A 22,752-nucleotide genomic window follows, 5' to 3' on the forward strand; every position below is an offset into this window, starting at 1 on the left:
CTTTTTAAGCCCCTTATTTAATATATGCTATTGACTCAGGTTGGGTCCTAAAGCATCAACCATATAAGTTGGAAACAAGGGATTAATAAAATAAATTCGTACCATGCTTACCCACTTTATTTTTAAAGTTTTAGCTTGTCTCTTTCACTAACAACTATATTTACATAATTTAGTCTTTGCTTAGCTGGAACATGTATATTTATTAGTTTTATTTTTGACTGACATGGACTTAATTAAGCATGCTTCAACAAAATAATATATATTAATACATAGATGACAAGCTTTCAATCAAATCTGATAATAACAGCCTAAAAAAAAAACACTTTAGTGATGCTGAAACTATCAAAAGGAAGCACCACTTTTTGCGTTTGAATTGGTAGCAACCAAAAGAGGAGATAGAAACAAAGCTATTGATTTGTACAAAACTATTTTAAGTGAGCAAAATGGTTACAAAATAACAACAAAAAAACAATCATTACAAAAAACAAAAAATGTCGTAGCTACCAATATTTTCTGAAGTACATTTGATAAATGAGCTTTTTATAAATAGCTAAATAGCTCTCTAATTAGTGCTTTTTTAGATACCGCATTTAAAAAGCGATTTATTTGCATGTGAGAAATGATTTGAGGCACTTACATAGTATTGCTTATTTGGAAAATAATACATTGAAATGTTCTATTATTGCTCATTATGGTGTCTAATTAATACTCTTTTTGGTTGGAGAAATCAAAAGAGATACAATAGCTTATTTCGAAGAAATGCGCGAAAGAGACATTGCACCACACACGCCCACCTGCGCGTTTCCTACGTATACTCCTCAATTGTGATTTGTGAAAACACAAAAAATAAAGAAAAAGCCAAGAAAAAAAAAAGAGGAGAAGTGTAAACCATCCTTTTTTTTATTTTTTAACACTATTGATACACTGCAATGACTTGTATCCATGTCATCTTTCTTTCTTTCTTTATTTTCTTATACTAAGAGAGAGCATTTTAAAAGAAGCAAAATGGTGAAGAAAATGGGCCCCTCTAGTACTAATTTAGCATGATGTAGAGACCCAATATGCATGTAATAGAGCACATATTCTCATCTGGGTATCATCTAGTTTTTTTGTGTTCTTGAGGTAATAAAGCCTTCGCTTGGGATTGCGGAAAGATTACCTTACGTGTGGTGAGAAAGTACGCTGGAAAAATATCCTGTTTGTTTCCGTATGTAATATTGCGTTCCGCCTGATTAGTGCGTTACGATATATTTTCTACAGTCCCATTGGAGAAAGCAGAAGCATATTCTGGCCTATATGTTTTTTTCTCAACTCCATTTTATCTAATAGCGTTAGATAGAGCTCAATACCAAACTAAGCCTAAGTGCGGAGAAGGGCAATCCGCGACCCGCTTGCCCGACTACCAGGCAGTTTGGACCAAACAAGCCCAGCAGAGGCTCATCATACAATTGAATAGCAGTCCGGCAAGGCTCTCACCTCAGTTGACAAATTGCTGTTGAACCCTCGTAGAGTAGGTTAATTTCATTCCAGTATACGTTGTACAGAGTTTATATACGTGACAGAGTGTATTTGCAAACGATGAATGAGATATTAGTATTCTTCTTCCCTACACAGCTCCTCCCCAATTCTCTTCTTCTCTCTTCTCCTCTACTCTCAGCCTCCCTTCTCTATCTCTCTTAACTCTTCCTCGGCTCTTCTTCTTCTTCCCTTCTGTCACTCAATTATCCCAATTTCTCCAATCCGATCCAACCATCATCCTCATCGCGGACCAAGCCTCAGGGCAATCTCATCATCGACGGCTGCGATTCGTCCGGTACATTAAACATTACTGTTTATGTACTTCAATATGTTGTATATTTCTGATTCATAATATCTATGCTATTATACTTGTGTGTAGTACAATATATAGCATGTAGATTAGCACATAGGATTTTTAACTTCTCAGAAAAGAGAGGGAAAAAAATAATCTTTGTATCGATGGGCAAGGAAATAATTGGATTCTCAATCAAATGGTAGTTTCAACTACTCTTAACTTCACTATTCGAAGTTGGTTTGTTGTTGACTATTAAAATTGTTTAAGTTCGAAACTTGTCGATAATATTTCAGGAACCATCACATGATCCAAGTTATTTGTAAGCACTGGTTTTATCTTATCTCTTTATAGGAAGATGCAAATTGAAATGCATGCTCACATGATTGAATGAAGTTACTCGTCGTTGCCACAATTGTGAATGCTATATATTGCAGTGATTTTCTTCATGTCCAAGTTTTATTGATGCATTAATTGGTTTTATTTGTTCTTTGTGGGAAATTAAAGTGTATCCTTCTCATGTTTGGATAACAGTTCTTACCATGGGATGGTTGAACAAAATTTTCAACGGTCGCGGAAAGAAAAATTCAAAGGGAAGTAACCGCGGAAAATCGTCAGAAGATAGTGTTTCAGATGATCACCGTGAATCAATTGTAATTCCATTTCCTACTATATTCCCTTTTCTGCTCAATTTCATAATTAGTACACTTATTTATGAGATGACCTTTTTTTTTGTTTCTTTACGAGGAACTCAAGAATCACAGCTTAAGCTGAGACAATTTCTGCAGTATGTTTGTATCACTTGTTTTCAGTAGTTGTGGCACTTTGCCTTCATTTTAATCAGTGCCTATCAAGTTAATCATTTACCATGATGCATTAGTGTTTCTCTCTCTCTTTTTTTTCCTTAATAATTCCAAGTCAAAGAATTTTAGTGAACAAATTAATGATGCACTTTAGTTCCACAAACATATATGCTGAATTGAAGAATACATTACCCATAACATTTCAATTTCGTGCACTTCTTAATGTCTATATGTTGTAGCTTTGTGACCTATAAATTATTACATTGGATTCTTTATTGTGAGCCTCGATCACTCTTCTTAGTCTTCGAAATAACTGACGCAGGATGTACAATCCGAAAGCGAATACGGAGATATCGATCATGCCATTGCTCTATCTTTAGCAGAAGAAGAACAAAAAATAGAAAAGGCAATTGGTTGGTATTATGCTCATCAACTCTTATCTTATTATCTGTTACATGCTTTAAAACACGAAATTGAAGTAAAAAGACTCGATCGACGCTTTGCGATTGGTTTTGTAATTTACTTCAGGTGATAGTCATTTCGAAGAAGATGAGCAGCTCGCGAGGGCTTTGCAAGAAAGTATGAGCGCCGAGTCTCCTCCTCATCAAACCAAAAGCGCTTATCAACCACTCCCGTACTCGCCTCCTCCGGCCAACTTCAGGTATTTGCATCGTGTGCTGATCGATTTGATAACTTTGAATAAAATCTCACTTTGATCTGTACAAATCAATTTTCCTGCAATTAATCAGTTTCATGCATCAGTTACAATTGTTAGATATATTTCTTTGCTTTATGTAAAAATGGCACTCAGGTGATACAACAATGTCAAAAAGGAATTAAAATGAGCTGTATTTTTAATTACAATGCTGAATTCATAATGTGAGTGAGTAACACTCATGTCATATAACAAGTCTCATGTTATACAACAATGTTGAAAATGGATGTTTAATTGTATTGTATCTTTACAAATTTGGATCTATAACTATTGAGATTTCTTTCTTTTTTTTTTTTTGGCTTCATGTAGGATATGTGCTAGATGCAAAAATGAGATCGGTTACGGATACTATCCTAGCTACATGGATTTTGCTTGGCATCCAGAGTGTTTTCGGTGTTACGCTTGTAACATTCCAATTTCTGAGAACGAGGTACGATTGATCGATAACTAGCAAATCATCTAACTATTTTTAAACAATCATAAAGCTAACACATCTACTTCCAATAGCCCTGCATGCACGGGGATCGCCCGTATCACAGTTTCTGCTACAGAAAGAATTTCCCGAAATGCGATGTTTGTAAAAACTTTGTAAGCACTTCCAGCTTTCAGATACCATGTAATCCTCAAATATTTGCTGCATAAATTATTTAGAGGTCTAATTATTGATTTGCTTGATAGATTTTGTTGACATTTTTTGCAGATACCGGCAAGTATAAATGGTCAAATTGAGTATAGAGTGCATCCATTTTGGCAGCAAAAATATTGTCCTTCACATCAGAAGGATGGAACTCCGCGATGTTGCAGCTGCGAGAGATTGGAGGTATGTAATGTCGGATTACTATGGTACAATTATGTGTTCCCTGCGACAAAACGCGCTTTCAATATGTATTGGATCTATATAGTATATCATATGATTAATGCTCTATGGCCTAATTAACATTGTTCTACTTTTTTTACTGTGTTTAGCCGAGGGACACTCAATATGTGAACTTAGGTGATGGGAGAAAAATATGCATGGAGTGTATGAATTATTCGATAATGGACAATGGCGAATGCAATCCACTTTATATCGATATTCGCGAGTTCTTCGAAGGTTTAAATATGAAGGTGGAACAGCAAATTCCATTGCTTTTAGTCGAGAGACAAGCCCTTAATGAAGCCTTGGAAGGAGAAAAAAATGTGAGGATCCATGAAATCATGGAAGTAATTGATAATTGAAGCACTAAAATGTGTTTTTGTTTTTCTTTTTATTTAATACTACACTGAAATAACATTAGTCTTAAACATGATTTTGTGTTTCAGTTTCACCCTTAGCCTCCAAAATTTTTTCAAAAACCTTTTGTTTTTGGTAAAAACACTCATTTTTGTTTCTAATTATTCTTATAACATCGATTAATTTCCTTTTCCTTTATTTTAATTTGTGCAGGAACATTATCACCTCCCAGAAACCAGAGGTCTTTGTCTTGCTGAAGAACGGATGGTTCGAACTGTAAGTTTGTTGAAATTAGTTTTATTTGCTTTATTTGATGCTTATCTTTTGTTCAAAAACTTATGATGAGTTCAAATTTCAAATTTAGATTTTAAAAGGGCCGATAATCGGGCCCGGAAACAAAATCGTAGACATGATCACTGGTCCACAGCAACTGATTCGGCGTTGTGAGGTTACAGCCATTCTAATTTTGTTCGGGCTACCAAGGTACAATTTATTTCCTCTTTTACCTTAAACTTTCTTTTTTTTTTCTTTTCATAATATATGTTGTTTATTATACTTTATTATTGATTGGTGTTATAAATGGTTTAAATATTTTGTGGACCTAAATTAAAATTTTCTCTATGTAGATTACTCACTGGATCAATTTTGGCACATGAGATGATGCATGCATGGCTTCGGCTTAAAGGTACTTAATTAGTTGTTTGTTGATTACATATTTTTTGGATTTTAGTCCTTTTATTTCTTTAATTTTGATCACTGATTAATTTACACCATTAACACATGAAAATGGGAACCGAACAACAGCATATATAGCATTTAAGATGCAACAATTTTGTTAGAAATATCAGCTAATTAAGTTAGTAACTTGTATTTTTTTCTCGTTTATTTCAAGATATTTGTGTGAGTTTTCTCGATCAATCACTGTTTAGATCTTGATTTAGGTGTTAATTGCTCGTATTTTGAGTCGACCACCAACCTTTTTAGATAGTGTTCGTGTCGAAATGTGAGCTAACTCTGTCCTATAGACAAAAAAAAAAAACAGAAGGAAAAGTTTAATTTTCTCAACAATCTCTTTGCAGGATACAAAGATCTTCCTCCCGAGGTCGAAGAAGGCATATGCCAGGTTCTGGCTCATATGTGGCTCGAGTCAGAGATCACGTCAGGGTCCGGAAGTAACATCGCATCCACATCATCATCATCATCATCATCATCGTCATCGTCATCGTCATCGTCATCCTCATCAAAGAAAGGCGTGAAGTCGGAGTATGAGAAGAAACTAGGGGAGCTATTCAAGAAGTACCAGATCGAGATGGATGATTCGCCCGTGTACGGAGACGGTTTTCGAGCTGCTAATCGAGCAGTAGATGAGTTTGGTCTCAAACGAACCCTCGATCACATTAGTATGACAGGGGCTTTCCCAAGTTGAGTGGCGTTACAAGACGGTACAAACACACAGAGATCGTACCTGAACTTCAAGAATTTTGATTTCATTGTGTAGTAAAATGGAGCTTAATTACTCACTCTAGCTCAAATTGTGAAACAGTTTTCAATTTTTTCTTTTTGTTTTTTTTCTTTTGATTCTCTTGTGTAGGCAGGGTGCGAATGATTCAGGCCTACGGCTTACCCAAAACATAAGTAATCCTTTCCGGTCCATGGCGATTCGCCAGGCCGATATCCTGGGCCGGATTCGAGCCAACCTTTACCCGACCCGAACGCGGCCCCTGCTTCTGCGTAATATGTTGTACTATTTATGGCCAGGATTTAGCTAACCTTCAGATAACATGAACAGTGTCTATTCAGTTTGTAATATGAACTCCCCTCGAAGTGCTCTTCACAAAAGTCCACTCTCTTTTGGTTGAATCAACAACCCGGGCTATTAACACCAACAATTGAGTTTCATAGCATCAGGTAAACCCTTCCTTAGTACTCCCCAACATTCACAAATTTCAAAGCACAAAGTACTTATTTGGTACTTGATTACTACTTTACACCTATGCATCAGCCTAAATAAAAATTTAACCACCCTTCATTTTAAAACCAAGTCTATAGTTCATTGGCCTTCACCATTTACGATTATTATTCTCTTATGAAATCACGATTTACCGTAAAGTCATATTACCATACATTAGTCTTTTTGGATAAATATTTTTTTACTAAGTGAACGTGCCATAGATATTAAGTAAATAAATAAATTTTGGTCAAAGTTACGTCACGAACTTCAAAGCGGATCAACAACGTACTGTGACCAGAAAATAAGTAGCCAATTAAGTTAAAAATGTATTTGATTGGCTAAGTTAACAATTGGAACTTTGAGGCTCTCTCTAAACATTTTATCTAGTGCTTAAGTTATTTATTCTAAATTTTTCTCAATTTTTTTTTGACGTACATTATAGATATTTATAAGCTTAAGTTTTTAAAATAATTTTAAGGGCTTGTTTGGTTGCTCCATTTTGGGTATGGCATGGGAATCGGTTTGATCAAATCCGGTTAATTTTGTTTGGTTCGCATGAATCGGTTTGGGATTCCTATTCCGGACTGGAATGGGAATGGCTCATTAGCCTTCAACTTGATTCCGGTCTTCTAGCCCAGATTGAGATTTCATTCCAGAAGCCCACTAAGTTTTCGAAGCCCATATAACCATCTCACCCTCCTTCTCTTCACCCCTTTCTCANAATTTATATTTGAGAGTAAAATTAGTATTATAGTATCTTATAATTTTTTTAGTTTATACGAACCAAACAATGAAATGTGAATAACTCATTCCAATTCCCAATCCACAAATAAACCAAACGTCTTGGAGGAGTGGGCCATTCCAATTACCATTCCAATTCATTCCTATTCCATTATCCATTCCAATTCCACCCTTGAACCAAACAAGCCCTAAATTTCTAATTTGGTACGGAAATTTAGCTCACATCTGATTTATCCAGTATCACGTGGTAATAATTTTTCAAAACAGAAACAAGCGAACATAGAGATTAGATACAGGGTTCACGTACGGCACCAACGACCCATGAAAAGCAAGACGTGTTCGCAAAGCACGTAAAAAAAAAAAAAACTAAATATTACAAAACGATACCCTTACTACAACATAAAGAGGAAGCTTAATTTTGTATACACAACACGAAAGTGCCGAAAAGCACCTGTTATACAATAAAGCAGTTCTCAAGGGGCCAAAATGCATAAAACAGCGAGGAAATTTAAAATAATTTAAAAATTAAAATTTGAAAAGTTTTTAAGCGCTCATCATGCGGTGGAACTCGGTAAAGTCGAGCTCACCGTCGCCGTTGATGTCGTACGCCCTGATCATCGCCTCGCAATCCGCGAAGGATCGCTCGTCGCCGAGGCTACTCAGCACCCGCTGGACCCCGCGCGGCGTGATCCGCCCCGATCCCTTCACCGCCTCGAACATCTCGAACGCCCTCCGCAGATCCTCCACCTCCTCCTCCTCTCCGCCGCCGCCGCCGCCGCCGCGGGTCTCCATAAGGGCGACGAATCCGGCGAAGTCGAGGTCGTCGCCGACGGAGGGGAGATCGTCGGCGGCGGCGGCGTCGTCGGAGACGGAGGAGAAGAAGGCGCGGAGCTCGGAGGAGGATATCTTGCCGTCCATGTCGCGGTCGATGTGGCGGAAGACGCGGCGGAGGTCGTCGAGGCGATCTGGGGCGGGGGAGCGGCGGGGAGAGGGAGTGGGGGAGGAGGCGGGGGAGGGGCCGCAGAGGAGGGGGAGCCCGAGCTTGAAGCTGCACTTGCCGGAGAGGCGCTTCGACGAGGAGGAGGACGACGAGGGTTTGGAGACGACGACGTTCGCCATTCGAGGTTGGGTTTCTCTCCCTTCTCTCTCTCTCTCTCTCTCTCTCTCTAGCGCTCGTGATCGATTTTAGGGACGGGATGCGTGTGTGAGGGAGAAAGTGAGTGGTGGGTATTTATAGAGAGAGATGGTGTCGAGAGAGAGAGAGAGACAAAAAAGAGCAATGTGGTTGTGTGGCCCAACAGTAAGAAGCCACGTGTAGACTGTCCATTGGCCAGAATGAAACACTTTGAGTTGGTTGAGGTTAATAGGGGATTAAAAGTCATTTTTTGACTACTTGTGTCCACTTTAGTATTTGAAAAGCTTTTTCTCGATAAAAGAAAATTATGTAAGACTAGTAGGGTTAAGGAAAAAATAGTTATTTCAGGGATAGAGTTAAGTTCAGGATTAAAGTGGGGTTAAAGTTTTTTTGTGTTTGGTTGGGGGTTGGAGTTAGTCTAGAATAATAAAAAATAGTGTTTGGTTGAAGTAGGTGGGATAAGAAGATAATGATTGATAAAGAAGGATAATGATTGGTTGGAGTAGGTGTGATAAGAAAGATAGTGAATTATTATGAATAGAAAATAGTGTTTGGTTGGAGTTTGGTGGGGTTAGATGGGGTTAGCTAATCCGGGATAATTTATTTGAGGTGGGGTTAGCTAACCCCACCCATTTTTCGAGGTATTTGGGGATAATATGGGGGTTAAGGAGTTATTCGACCCCTTAACCCCCAACCAAACAAGGGCTAAGAGATTAAGGGCAAAGGCAAATAAAGTGAACCAAATAGATGGTAAGACTAGTAAAAAGATTAAGGGCACATGAAGTGCAAAATTAATATGTATGAACAGTTCGCACGAACTATTTAGTAGCCGATGGATGTGAAATTAAATTTGCGTGACTCACCACTGCCCCGCAGTCGATCGATTCACAAAATATTGAATGAGCCCTAACTCGATCATATGAACATTTATGATAGGGCAAAGTCGACTCAAACGGGTTCATTATACCTGAGTAAGTGAGACTAGGATCTAGAGGATCAATTTGAATCTAAATCCTCAACCTAGAGTTAATTAGCTGGTTCAAGTTGAACTTAAGTTAAACTCTCCTTCTCTCTCTCTCTCTCTCTCTCTCTCTCTCTCTCACATAAAAGGGTGAAAATAGATGATGTGGCAGTAGGTGTAAGGATAGGGAGGTGGATTTGGATACATCCTTTGTTTAAATTCAAATTTAAAATTTAGAAAGTAGAGGAAGTTTCCTAGGAGCTTCCTAAAGAGAGATTTGGGTAAGGTTCGTTACTCGTGATGGCATTTAGTTATATATATAGACTCCTTTACACCTCCCTTTAAAACCTTTGAGCACGCCTGTGAAAAGGACTTGGGTTGCTTTAAATTAAAATTCCCAATGTTTTTGTTGTCTTTTCTATGCAAATGAGAAAAAAAAAGTATGGTATCTTCAAGTTATGACTTGGAGAAGTTTCATTCAACTTCTTTATTTGGGAGTATGACTTAGTTGCACCAACTGAGATTTTTATATTTGAGCTTCCGAATAGGTTATTGTTGATGATCTTATTAATGTACACCATATCTTCTTCAATTGTACTAAGGCACATGCAAATGATAAGATACTTAGACATAGATTGCAGAAATTAACAAATTATAGTTGCATATAAGTCCATGTATATGTATATTTTTATCGACCGCCCCTATTTACCAAAATTTTCATTTTTATTCTTTAAAGTGTTGATTTTTAAAATGCTTATCAGTGAAATTATACGTAGAATAAACTCATTTCTTGCGCAAATTGTCCCTCCTTGAATTGAACAAGTCTCCAACTTAAGGTTATAAATAGAAGATTTTGCAGGGGTATAAATGTGAAAGCCTAAATGAAGTGATGGATTTGTTACATATATGTATGCCATGAAGGATCCCTCCCCCATGTTGGCACATGGATGGTAAATTTTGTGCGCGACTTTTAAAGCAGGGGGCAGCTTCTTATGACTAATCATGGAATAGTCAAAGAATAAAAGATCAAAATATTCTTTGAAGAATTTGAACTGAAATTTTAAATTAATTTGTGTAAGGAGTTCTACTTAATGGAGCCTGAGCTGAGCACCACAATGATTATCAGATGTGCAAAAGATAACAGTGCACTTAACATGGGGCACATGCATATATAGCACATGCATGCATGCTGTAACCACATGCCATAGAATGCGGAGGATAATTATCATGTTGAGTTGAATCTAAAATGTATCTAATTAGTATGAATGTTACCTGATTTAGTTGACTAATATTTACTAATGAACAAAAAAGATTAGTATAATTTATATGCAAGGGGTGCAACAAGTCGCTTCGACGTGTTCCTTTTTCCTCTCTTTATAACCTCCATTAGAGAGTGAAAAGTATAACTAAAGCATTCAGTTACTTTTGGGACTACGAAATTCAATATCAATCAGTTTTTGTTAACTAGGACTTTTTATATATTAAACCACTATATATATATATTGAATAGATAATCAGTGTGTTTTACTCAAAATTCAAACCAAAACAACCAATAGTAACAATCATCACCTAAATATTTTTTACTACTGATTTAGAATTGACTCTAATAACATGATGGTTTACACCGAAACAAAAGAATGGTTGTTTCAATATTATATATCCAATAATTTTGAACTTTAATTTTTCTATGAATAAACCGACCGTCCCTAGAGCAAGTGGTAAAGGGCTTGGTGGTTGGTATCCGAGACTCAAGTTTGAATCCTAGTTGATTCATATTTCTAGCTAAGTTTATTTCTAAATGAAATAAATGAAGCGGCTAACGTGCTACCTATTTAAAAAATAATAATAAAAAAAATAAAAAAAATCTATGAATAAGATTGGGAAACTACTATGCGTGTTCATTCTTAGTCCGGCCCCAATTGGGCCTTTTCACTTTTATTAGACTATGGTCTTTACTTCGAGCCCATTATTTCATCAGGCTAAATATCGAAGGGAAACGCGGCCCATTTGGTTTCTTCTTCCTTTCTCTCTCGCGCGCGCTCTCGCTCGCGCTCTCGCTCTCGCTCCTTGGCGACGAAGAAGAGGATGGAGCTTCGTGATCAGGTGCAGTGAATCGAAACCCTAGAACTCTTTGATTCCTCCCCAATATTTTTTCCCCTCTTTTGTTTATTTATTTATTTATTGTGAGGAACCATCCATCTCAAATCATTGTGATTTGTGCGTTATTGTGACTGGATTCAAAATCCCAGGTTTTCGCTTCGTTGAGTACCCGCATTTTGAATCATGATAATGCGTGAGGAATCCATCAAATTTTTTTTTCCTTTTTGGCCGAAATCAGTGAACTGCCTTTAAAAGTTTTTTATTTTTGCTACCTAAATTCTTAATTTGTTTAATTTGTGTCGTTTGATAGCTCTTCAGATGCAAAAATTGGGTGCAATTTTTGTTTTGATCGGAATAGAATCACGTGAATCACATAAGATACTGTATTAGTGCATTAATTAATATACATTTCCAAATGATGTTAAATGTCTATGATCAAACGAATTGAAAAATCTGGTAACGAAAAAAAAAAAAAAATCGAAGCTTCAGTCATGACATCCTGTACAAATCATACTGATGCTTAAAACAAACATTGCCCTGCAGTTAACATGCTTGACGGTTGACATAATTCGTAAACAGAGGGAAGTGCATAATTTTTTGTTCGCATTTAGCCAAGTATGGTTTCGAGAATTTGCAAAGTTGATAATTGTGAATATATTTTCTATTTACACTTAACAAACTGTTCGAAACAAAATAATTCTCCAGTGTTCGAATCGTATTGTGTTAAGGTCGACGTACCTTGGAAGAGCAAGTTTTTTTTGAAGAAGCAGAACATAGAATGCTGACGGATCAATGAACAGCTTACAGATACCTGAGAAAGACGCTAAAACTTTGAACATTGAAGTGACATATAAAATATGCAGACCAATAATATAATTTTATATTCATCTTGTTGAGACCTTTTTAATCTCATGAATCTACTCTTATGTCCACTAGGTGTTTTGGTATCTTGTGATATCGGGTCCTATTGTAAACTCTTTTTATGCATGTATCATATGTACTTGATTACTTTCTTATTGTAATGTACACACCTATATCTTTTTATAGTATGCATAAAAATGGATGAGCCATTAGGATCTAACCAAGAAGTTATTGTTCGAAGTTGCCAACTTTAGTCAATGTTTGCATGACCCTTTGACCTCCAAAAGTAAAGGATGCTTATTTAGTCTACTACTACCTATTTGATCTCCATACGTCGTACTGAAACCTATTTGGTCTGCAATTATCAAATTATCATATGTTCTGACTAAAAATGTTGGCATTTTGCTGCCATAAACTTGCAGAATGAGATATCGGAAATGAAGGTTATCTGCTACATACCTTTATATTTGTAGAGTATTTCTTTGAATCCTCACCTGTTGAATTATACTGGTCCTTGATTTGTGTGAAGCTCAATTTGTCCTCCCCATAACCTGATTCGTTCTTCTGCTTGGGTAGCCTGCATCCAATTGACTGTTATAGGCAAGCCATCATATAATATACCATACCACATCAGCTATATTAAGCAATAAATCTGCAATATAGTGTGTTAACTAATAAATCGGTACATTTTTACTGAGGACTCACTTGGACTTTACAGTTTCGTTTTTAGTTTCAGACTTTCAGTATATTTGCGTCTGGGACTTAAAAAGTATGAGATTGTGAGTGTGCTACCTCGATATGCCACTTAGTTCTGGCAATGATCATAAACAGAATAGTTGTTTGCAATATTGTGCCAATTAACATTCCCACCCAAATACCCTGCATAGCAACAAAGAATGAGCAAACAATTTCACCAGCACTTTGTCATTTACTTGTAGGAAAGTGGTCTTCCTCAACCTCTTACTAGTGCATTGAGCTTGAGCTTAAATCCAAAAATAGCTCCTATCGGCAACCCAATCAGATAGTAACATGCTATATTTATGAAGGCAACCATCGATTGCCAACCTGCTCCAATTGCAACCCCTGTGATTTTTTAAGAGATTTTTGAGATCATAGTCTGAGATACTAATAATCAAATGTTTAATACAGTGCTATATTTTTTCAGATATGTGGAGAGAGTATACCAGAAAGAACGGGCTGGATGCTATAGAGAACTATTGTAGCGGCAAGAAGATACCCTAATTCGGAAGCTTCTCTCACCAATTCAGGTATGTCTGTGAAAAACTTTGGCAATTGCTTCCTCTCAACAATAACTATAACCATGAATATTAGACCAATAAAGGCTGATGTAGAAACAGTGACTATGACAGAGAATCTTGCTGCTTTTGGGTGGTTGGCTCCAAGTTCGTTCGATACTCGTACACTGAAGCAATGAAAAAAGAGAAAAAGAAAGTTGTTTTTGACTAATTTTAGCTTGCTTATTATGTTTATTGGCTAACAAGTGTTCAAAAAGAGGGTGTGCTCACCTAACTGCCGTGTTAAATCCTATGGAAATCATCAGTGTCCAGATTTGGTAGTTCATGCTGTTGGACAAAACAAATAAATGATCAGCTGAATGAAAAAGATATTTTGATTACATATTGAAATATGTACAGATGTCCCCTTTGCAATATATTTTTCTGCACCGCAGCTCAGAGAACTTCCATACATTTTTCCTTTTATATATTCCTTGAAAATCTGAATTTTGATATATGTCCTTAAAAACTTGAATTCTTTTGTACATAATGTTTAAACTGTTTTCTAATGCATAATTAACTTATCAATACTTGGAAAATACTTGCAAAACTAATCAGTAAGGAATAGCTCCTTTTCTGGGATGATGGATGAGAAATCAAAGAAGAAAATGCTAACCAGATCGCAATAGCGCCTATTGCGAGTTCAGGATTTTTCAAGCAACCCACAAGGATGATCACTGCAGTATAATACCAAAGCTCTAGGCTGCATTCGATATGACCCAAGTTAAAGCTAGAAAAAGCTCGACATAGAACATTCTCTTTATGGGGCACGAACCAACCAGAGCATTATAGCTGATGCAAGTGAAAGCTTAACAAAAGCAGCAAGGTTCTTAAAGGCCTCCATAGAAAATCCTCCCCAGGCTTCTTTGAAACACCCTGATACTAAGTAGATAAATTGTGCCAAATTAATAAGCCACCACGAAAAATTTCCAACATTTGCTGCACTAACTATGCCATAACCCCGCTTTGTTACAAAAATCCAGTTTAACAAAGCATGGATGCCGAGAGCGACCCCCGAAATTATGGTCATTACCCATACTTTGCTTTGAGATTGGAAGAATTTCTGCAGGGGAAAATTCACGGCATACGCAAATAACTGAGGGATAGCCCATAGTGTGTATCTCCCTGCGACTTCGGAGATATCTTTGGTTTGATGGACAAACTTTAAGATTGGTGGTGTGAAGATATATACTGGGGTCAGAATCAATGCCGTGGCTAGGCAGATTATCCACGATCGTTGCATGTAAATCCCTAGCATCTGGAGTTTTCCAGAACCAACAGCTTGGCCACAAAGGGTTTCCAGGGCACCTCCCATGCCTAACTACAAAAAGAAGGTAAAAATTATTTCTTTGACTACCAGTATTAGTTCAGAATATGAATAGTTCATTACTGGATATATGCTTTTGCTGTTTTAGTGGTGCAGTTTTGCATGCATTTGAAGTTGTTATACTTTTACTGTTGTAACGGTGCAGTATACTTGCATTTAAAGTTGTTTTTCTATATGAAAGCTTGTAAAAACACAATTTTAATCAACTATCTCAATGGTCTTTATGAATTAATGTTTATCTTGTTTGTGTTGATAATTTTACGAGTCTAGTAAATTTGACTGTTGTCCGAAATCTTGTTTTTTGTGCTTTTATTAATATGCATAGATAAAATACGCATATATAGACATACTCAGATATGCACATTGAAAAATTCAGCATTTTAAATATTATATTTTGATACCTTATATGTTTGAGCATTTATCGGTAAGTCATGAAATTTGACTACACATAAGATTAAATCTAGAATCGTCAAGGCAAACTATGAATATCTAACATAACCATTGTGATTTTCTTACTGATGATTTTTGTTTGGACTGAATCCTTGAACAAATTTTGCATCGTGAAGCTCCTATAGAACGAACTAAAGAAACACAAACAATGTAAAAATAACTTTGATAAGATAAATCTTGCCTATGACCAATATAACTCCATAAAAGTAAGCGAAAAGTAGATCTTCCTAATCTAAACAAAAAGCTAAGCACAACTATTTAAGACTTTGAATCAAGAAGAAAAAAATGCAAACATAGTTATTCTTCTAACATAGTTGATTATCTCATTTACCAAAATCCCATAAGCAAAGCCTTCAATTACATTCTCCACAACAGCAACTGCCGCAAGCTCAACCTCCCCGAGATGACCGACAAAGGCCGTCGTAACGAAGCCAATGGAGAATTGGAAGACTGCAGTGAGAATAGCAGGTAATGCAATGTGCCATATCTTTTTCGACTCGTCCCAGCTCTTGCCCAAAGGCCCTCCTATAATCGAATCCATGGTGTGTGACACTCCTCTTTAGATTTTCTGATCAAGAAAGAGTTTTTTTTTTCTTTTTGAAACCTCAAAGTACATATACTCTATGCATTCATCTCTTCAGCTCACCAATGTGCATTCCATGTTCTTGTCATGTATAGTAGGTTTTAGATGAGTAGTTTGTAAAGTGTTTAGATTTGTGCTGGGCATTGGTGAGCATGTTGGGTGGGGCCCTTATGGATTGTCGGGTCTTTGATTTGGTAGTGAGAATTAGTATTTCTTTTTTCCTTTTTCCCCCCTTCTCTTTTTTTTTTTTTTTTTTTTTGGCCTTCCAGCTTTCGCTAAAGCAAAAGTGCTATTTGAGTAAAGACTTTAAATTGGAGCTTCTGATTAGATTGTAGAAGTTTATTTTAAATTTTTTGCTACTACAAAAATGTAGGATTTTTTTGGTTTGTCCAACGCCTAATTATTGTTTTCTGGCAATAGAAAATGCCAAAACTGAAAAAAGAAACAAGTACCTTGGTCGTAAGTCTCCTATTACTAAAGTGAGATTCTTATCACACGGTAGTGGGAACAACAACTTACGTAAAGGCTTTACCTTCTTTTCCTGTATAAGTTTATGCTCTTAAATTTTTCACTAATTTTTTAAAGAGTTGCCATGCACCAAGCATAGACGGCAAAAGATTATATAATTTTACTTTTGATTCGTAAAAGATGATATAATTGTTTAGTGATTATTCTATTCCATAAGAATGATCATATTTGGCATGCAACCAACCTTCTCTTCGGATACAAACCCATTGACATTGTTTAATAAATTCTTTATAATAAGATAATTCCAATGGAAAGGGACGTTATAGCAACTACATTCCTTATATTTTTCCTGCGACTTGTTGCCATGCATCAATCTCCATGAAGTGTACTTTTATTTTTCATTTTTTTCCTTTTTTCAAATTTTGTTTCTTTCTAAGGATTAGTTGTGTGTTGTGAGAAGGGTTAACTCAGTTTCCTGCTTATCTAGCTCTAAGTAAGGATAAGAGCATATTCTTTGTGGCTTTGACTAATCTAAGACCATGATTTTTTTTTTCTAAACATTCGCTTCAGGTGCAGAGAGGTGCTGACAGCAAGTTTTAAAGAGTTGATAGTAAGCAAGGTGAACTTTGCAGGTACTTCTGTTAATCGCCTTCTCTAAATTTTGTTTATTTTCTTTAACAATCTTTAATCAAATGACTTATTTTTGAAATAATTCTATTCAATATAATTCAGGATTAAGTGATTGATTAAAATAGTTACGAAGTTCATGCTATTTTAAAATTAGGTGGCTTTCCGCAATTGAGTGAATGTTCACCTAAAACTGATTAGCATGCAAAGCCGAGAAGATTTAGGACGACTATCATATAATAATAAGTATTAGAAAGATCAAACAACAAGATGAAAATAATAATACTTAGTGGTTTGCATTGCAAGAAATCAATTTCTGATTTATTTATTAAATATAATGAAGTCAGAGGGTTTTCCAATTTTATCATCATCAGATTGAAAACCTCCCAAAAAATTTTCTATTGCCACAGAGGTGTTTCACGAATGTCGTATAAGCATTTGTCATATATATATGATTTTGTTATTAAGACATAAACCTGCTGCATTACTTACATAGATGAGCCAATCTCTTCCTTAAAAGGAAAGCAATTCATTCAAACCCATGGGCATTTGAATATTTTATTTAGGAATTTCTCTTTATTCTCTCTTCTTCTTTTTTTTCGCTGAAAATCAGAGTAGAGCTATTTGAATGAGCAGAGGCTTCATTACATAGGGATCATAAAATAGGTACAAGTAATAAGAAGAAAAAGGCGAAGCAAATTAAAGAAGAGAAGCAGAGGAGCTTAAGGTTCCTGGCATCTGAAAAAGAACATGATATTGTCAGTCAATGATTAAGCTTTAGACACAATTCATCCACAGAATTCACAACAGTGCAGAGAGAACATGACCTTTTAGCTAAAAATGCTATTGAGATATGAAACTTGGTCAGCAATTTATATGGTTAACAAGATGATCTTTCGCTCTTACAGAAACAAGTATTTTACAGGAATACAAGTGATTTGCAGCTTTGAATAGTTCCTGAAGTGTAGAAAATCCCGTTCCCAACCAATTACAGTGGAATTACAATACACATTCGTATTCAGTGAGCCACTGAATTTACAGCAAATGATCCTCTTAATGTTCTCAAAAAATTGAAGTATGAATTGCACGATCTTGTGCAATCTTTCTATAGAGATTACTTTGTTTGCAGGTTTTAAGTTGAATATCTTCTGATAACATTTAGCTTTGGTATCAGAATAGCTCAGCATCGAAAGCTGGAACCTTTTCCAACAAAGCAACACAATCTCGAATATAATTGATGTAATTAGCTGCTTGAAAAACCCGAGGATAGAACCACTCGGTATGCATCAGAAATGAGAATATACAAACCAACCAATCAGCTATTAGAGGTATCATCACTGCCAATAAGCTCAGGTACTTTGTCAAGTAAGCGGTTCATCTCCTGGTTAAATTCAAGCTTTGCTCGATTCGTCTTCGCTCCCACAACAACTGTACTCCCGTCTTGGAGGGCCCATATCTAAGGTAAGCAAAGATCTTGCATATTACATATGAATTTAGCTTTCAAAAGGATGGATAAAAAAAGAAGAGCATATGCAGTACCTGTGAGTGTGACAGATAGCTAATGCAAGTTGTGAGCATTAGAGCACCAAATCCAGCATATACAATCGGCACCCCAGGATCCGTCTAATTCAATAAACAAAGACATATTTCAGAGGGGGAAGAAGGGAAATCAAGAGAAGCTTACGAGTCTTAGACACTAGAGTAGCAATAGAATACTTTCGAGTTCTCACCTTCAAATCGAGGCCGCTGCTGCCAATAGCATCTTCAATAACAATTTTCATACCATCGATCTCAATAGGAAGTTTGGAGTTAGGTCTGCGTATGCCCGCAAATTTACCCTCTTGATCATATAACACAATGGATTGTAGATCACGAGCCAGCATCGATCTAAAAGTTAATAATAAAACTTAAACCAGCAAATTCATCAACTAGGCACAAGTATAATGCAAAACAGCTAACTCACATTCCCTTCACGTTAGGAGAATCAGTATCTCCAGTTGGTAGGAATGTTCCGAAAAGCTTTTTGTCACCATTCAACTTTAAGGGAGCCACGGCCAAGTTGAACGGCCCTTCACCATTTTTTGATATTTGGAGTGCTGAAAAACCCCAATCTGTTTGGTAAATTGTAATCCCTCCATATCTTAAAGGATCATTCACCCTAATGGTCTTCCTCATCACTTCCTTCCCATCGAGGTCGAATAGTGAAATATCGGTATAGAATTGTGAAACCTGATCATGAATCATAGAAATCTAATTAAATTGCCGAGACACCGCCTCAATTTCCTAGAAGGAACATTAAGTTTATAAGTGAGTACCTCTCCACTGTCATAATACTCCATATAGAATTTGTTAACATGGACTTCAGTATTGAATACTTGTGGTGGGTAAGAAAGAAAACCGCTTGGATTCATTACATCTCCAACAACAAAATTGAGGCCTTGGGGGACAGTGACAGAGCCTCGAAAGCTTCCAGTAGCACTAAGTGTAGCTCCTGCCATTATCAAAAGCATAGCTAAGTGCACGCCTATTGGAGCGAATCGACCTGCCATTCCTCTGAAAGCGTATAAAGATGGCCCCTTAGTGAATACCTGTGATGTACAGAGCATGGGTTTAATAATCTTAATATTACATCATCAGATTATTCAGCGTAACTAAAGCCAAGACGGTAATCATTAAGTTAGCTTCAGTCTTGTAGAACAAATGTGAGAAGACTGAAACAACTAAGAGTAAAGCATATGTCCATTGTAAAGCTTGTGTCAGTAAAATAAGGACTTTGTACTGATCCTCTGTTATTTCAACCTCTAAAGTGTATCCTCTACCATAGTGATTATGACCATGCTACCAAGATAGGCTTAGCTACATTTTAGTGCTTGTCGATACCTATTTCGAGAGCGCACAACGGAAAGTACCTCGTATCCGGCACCCATCAAGATAATGCCCAAGTCCTGAATGGATGCTCGTGGAAGAGAGTCCGCAAACTCTTGTTTACGGATAGACTCTGTCGACTGTATGAATGACCATCTGCATGAAGGAAAATCAACAGTTGCCCTTGCTAATTCTGAATGACAAAAATTCTGCTTGTGACTTTGAACTCGGAAAAATAGCAGACCTTTTAGCAACTTTAACCAAAGGGATCTGAGTTGTGTATGTACAGGCCATGAGAGATGCCGCAAGGAGGACCAGCATGCCGAGGAAAACAGGGGAGCTGAACATGTGATCGAACCCAAGTCCAAGAACCCATCTCCACGTAACGAATCCGAAGACAGGGTTCTCCTCCGGATACTTCTGGAAGTAGTAATCTGGGGCCTCACCCTGATCTATGACCGTGCCTGTCGGCATGATTACAAAGACAGGTAAAATAGATGGTCATCCAGTAAACGAATATCTATGTATGACAAACAAATAGACTACTACAGGTAGAAGACTTAGGGTTAGGAATCTTGAAACTCAAAGGATTAGTTAACAAACTAAGCATTTCGAATATCGGCTTGCTTTGCAGACCTTTGCTCTGTGATAACCTAATTTTCAGAGAAAAATTAAACAAAACCATCTAAATTTATGCTATTTTTATTCAACTTATTGCTTGGCCCTTTAGTTGTTGAATATTTCCTCTTCACACTATTTCTTCTATCCATAGTGTCTCATCTTTGTCCACAAAAACAACATAAGAAAAACAATTTGTAAAATTACCACCAAATCAAATGCATGCACTTTTTAACTTCTTAAGTTCACCTCCCTTCATATTTTCATGATCCAAGCAGTTTAAACCAGCTAAATCTAAAATAGCAGTTCTCTTACAAATTTACATCAAATATCTCAATCATACCGGATTAAACCATCCAAAGAAGAAGAAGTATTTTGATCTACTTATTAGTGTTCAACCAAAACATACCCAAAGCCATTAATGCCGCAATCACGAACATCTCGCCGATCGCCAGGGGGAGGTTCGAGAGCAACGCCAAAACCCTCTTCGGGGCCGTTTTAAGGAAACCCCACGGAGGAACCCCACCAAACCCCTCTTTCCCCTCGCGAATTCCTTCATTCCCCGCGATGCCGCGACTCTCCTCCGCCACGGGGGGCGCCGCCGCTTCGAAGAAGACGATCTCCTTCTTCTTCGTAGCTTTCCCAGGGGCCTCTCCTCCCTTGCTACCTTCGGAGGTCCTCAGCTTCGACGCGATGCGGCGGAGGCCATTGGAGCGGCTCCGAAGGGGGATTCGGTCGCCGGAGAGGAGGACGGAGGGGGGGGATTTGAGATTGGGGCGGAGAAGAGGGTGACTTAGGATTAGGGTTTTGGAGGGGTTTAGGAGAGGCGACATGGGCGAAGGGGTTTGCGACGTGAGCGTAAACGCTCACATTGCGGGAGAGGAGGACGATGAAGGGGATAAGGTACGGATAGGGCGGGAATTTTACGTGGGAGATGTTCCGGTGCGCGTAACGATTACCTACCACTAACTGAAATGGGTCTTGGGCCCATTTGTTATGGGCCTTAGGCCCATAGTGTAGCATTAGTGGGTTGGGCTTGGTTTTTATAGTTTGAGCCCATTTATAATGGGTGTCAATTGTTTTTTTTTTTTTTTTCACCTTTTTGCCGCTTACTCGGAGGCCTAAGCTGCCACCAACTTGTATGCTCAGTTTATTAGACTTAATGAATGAAGCAGGTAGCTTGCTACCTATTTCTCAAAAAAAAATTGTTCTTTCTATAGTATTTTTTCATACTATACAGATTCCTCCCCCGTAAACCCGTCCAACTACCTATAGTAATAATGTATTAGCTCGAGCACCATTTCTGAACCGCGCTGTAAGTATGGAAGGCTGACCTCTCAGCAGCATTCTCGGATAACGTCTACTGGACTAGATTAGTTGTAGATTTTGTCGAACAATCCTGCAGAGGATCGAGAGAAGAGATCACATCGAACATCGACGGTTTCTCAGAAGTCAAGCAACCTTTTCCCACCAAACATTCCTGGCTCGGAGAAAGAAACTGGGCGAGAGAGAAATCACTTTGATGAGAGGTATGGGAGAACGGTGAGATGTGCCCATTTCATCTGCATTCAACCTTGTACAAGTAAAAAAGACCTCAAACCTAATTCCCAAACCAGAAAATTAAAAAAAAAAAAATCCTAGTTATTGTTCTAATCATATTAAAATTTTCAAGTGACTGTAAAGGGGGGCCTTTTTAAGTTAATCATGAATTAAAAAGGTGCAAAAGAAAGGCTCCCAAAAGCCGTTGTTAGGAGATGCTTTGCTTTTGAATGAAGGGATTTTGCACCTGAAGAATAAAACTTACTTGTACATTACTTTAACTACTTGGAACTTCTGAAAATGTAAATAATAACTTAAAAATCCAACTTGTGCGCATGAAAGGAACAGGTATCTTTCCACATGGTGAAGTGTCGCCGATGGTTTGCTTTTTTAAGGAACAAAATATTTTCTGAAACAAATAAAGAATCATTTAGGAACTTAAATTCACGATCCATCATATCTATCCTGATGCTTTATTACCAGAAAGAATAACAGTAATATATCGAGTGGTTGATGACATAAAAAACATGCAATTGTTTCCTACATGAACTAAAATATAAGGTAGAAAAAAAAAAAAAAAAAAAAGAAGAAGAAGAAAAACTCCCATTCCCGCATGCGGACGCGCGCTTGCCAAAGACGGCGCGGACCATGCGGACGCCCGTACAAGCGCGTGGCACGTGCTCATGCGCC

General features: G+C 37.3%; 4 protein-coding genes and 2 long non-coding RNA genes across 9 annotated transcripts; 3 read left to right on the plus strand and 3 right to left on the minus strand.

The window, feature by feature from the left end:
• LOC109715000 (protein DA1-related 1-like) lies at nt 1,501-6,321 on the plus strand. 3 transcript variants are annotated; one of them, XM_020239775.1, is made up of 12 exons: nt 1,501-1,813; nt 2,345-2,463; nt 2,930-3,026; nt 3,142-3,274; nt 3,638-3,758; nt 3,836-3,916; nt 4,029-4,148; nt 4,295-4,507; nt 4,755-4,817; nt 4,906-5,024; nt 5,168-5,226; nt 5,621-6,321. In XM_020239775.1, the coding sequence occupies exons 2-12, from the start codon at nt 2,353-2,355 to the stop codon at nt 5,965-5,967; spliced, it is 1,464 nt and encodes a 487-aa protein (XP_020095364.1). In that variant the 5' UTR covers nt 1,501-1,813; nt 2,345-2,352; the 3' UTR covers nt 5,968-6,321. The 3 variants fall into 3 exon arrangements, with proteins under 3 accessions (XP_020095364.1, XP_020095365.1, XP_020095366.1); XM_020239776.1 differs by having other exon boundaries at nt 2,936-3,026; XM_020239777.1 differs by lacking the exons at nt 1,501-1,813; nt 2,345-2,463 and having other exon boundaries at nt 2,936-3,030.
• On the minus strand, nt 7,634-8,421 carry LOC109715678 (probable calcium-binding protein CML41). The gene has a single exon (XM_020240794.1). The coding sequence runs from the start codon at nt 8,350-8,352 to the stop codon at nt 7,777-7,779; it is 576 nt and encodes a 191-aa protein (XP_020096383.1). The 5' UTR covers nt 8,353-8,421; the 3' UTR covers nt 7,634-7,776.
• Nucleotides 11,355-13,968, plus strand: LOC109715497. Its single transcript, XR_002217612.1, has 3 exons — nt 11,355-11,432; nt 13,456-13,558; nt 13,661-13,968. It is a non-coding gene; the product is annotated as an uncharacterized LOC109715497 (long non-coding RNA).
• Nucleotides 12,111-15,122, minus strand: LOC109715496 (protein DETOXIFICATION 29-like). The gene is made up of 8 exons (XM_020240532.1): nt 14,365-15,122; nt 14,202-14,288; nt 13,817-13,873; nt 13,475-13,713; nt 13,255-13,373; nt 13,083-13,169; nt 12,750-12,867; nt 12,111-12,240 (listed from the first exon to the last, which is right to left on the minus strand). The coding sequence occupies exons 1-7, from the start codon at nt 14,898-14,900 to the stop codon at nt 12,793-12,795; spliced, it is 1,200 nt and encodes a 399-aa protein (XP_020096121.1). The 5' UTR covers nt 14,901-15,122; the 3' UTR covers nt 12,111-12,240; nt 12,750-12,792.
• LOC109715498 lies at nt 14,833-17,783 on the plus strand. Of its 2 annotated transcripts, XR_002217614.1 has the most exons (4): nt 14,833-14,919; nt 15,738-15,830; nt 16,984-17,045; nt 17,654-17,783. It is a non-coding gene; the product is annotated as an uncharacterized LOC109715498 (long non-coding RNA). The 2 variants fall into 2 exon arrangements; XR_002217613.1 differs by having other exon boundaries at nt 16,984-17,775.
• Nucleotides 17,912-21,439, minus strand: LOC109715495 (cytochrome c biogenesis protein CCS1, chloroplastic). Its single transcript, XM_020240531.1, has 8 exons — nt 20,933-21,439; nt 20,150-20,369; nt 19,950-20,061; nt 19,356-19,628; nt 19,004-19,269; nt 18,771-18,927; nt 18,580-18,663; nt 17,912-18,496 (listed from the first exon to the last, which is right to left on the minus strand). The coding sequence occupies exons 1-8, from the start codon at nt 21,354-21,356 to the stop codon at nt 18,356-18,358; spliced, it is 1,677 nt and encodes a 558-aa protein (XP_020096120.1). The 5' UTR covers nt 21,357-21,439; the 3' UTR covers nt 17,912-18,355.

This window comes from Ananas comosus, linkage group 9 (genome assembly GCF_001540865.1).
Source record: "Ananas comosus cultivar F153 linkage group 9, ASM154086v1, whole genome shotgun sequence".
Taxonomy (NCBI): Eukaryota; Viridiplantae; Streptophyta; class Magnoliopsida; order Poales; family Bromeliaceae; genus Ananas; species Ananas comosus.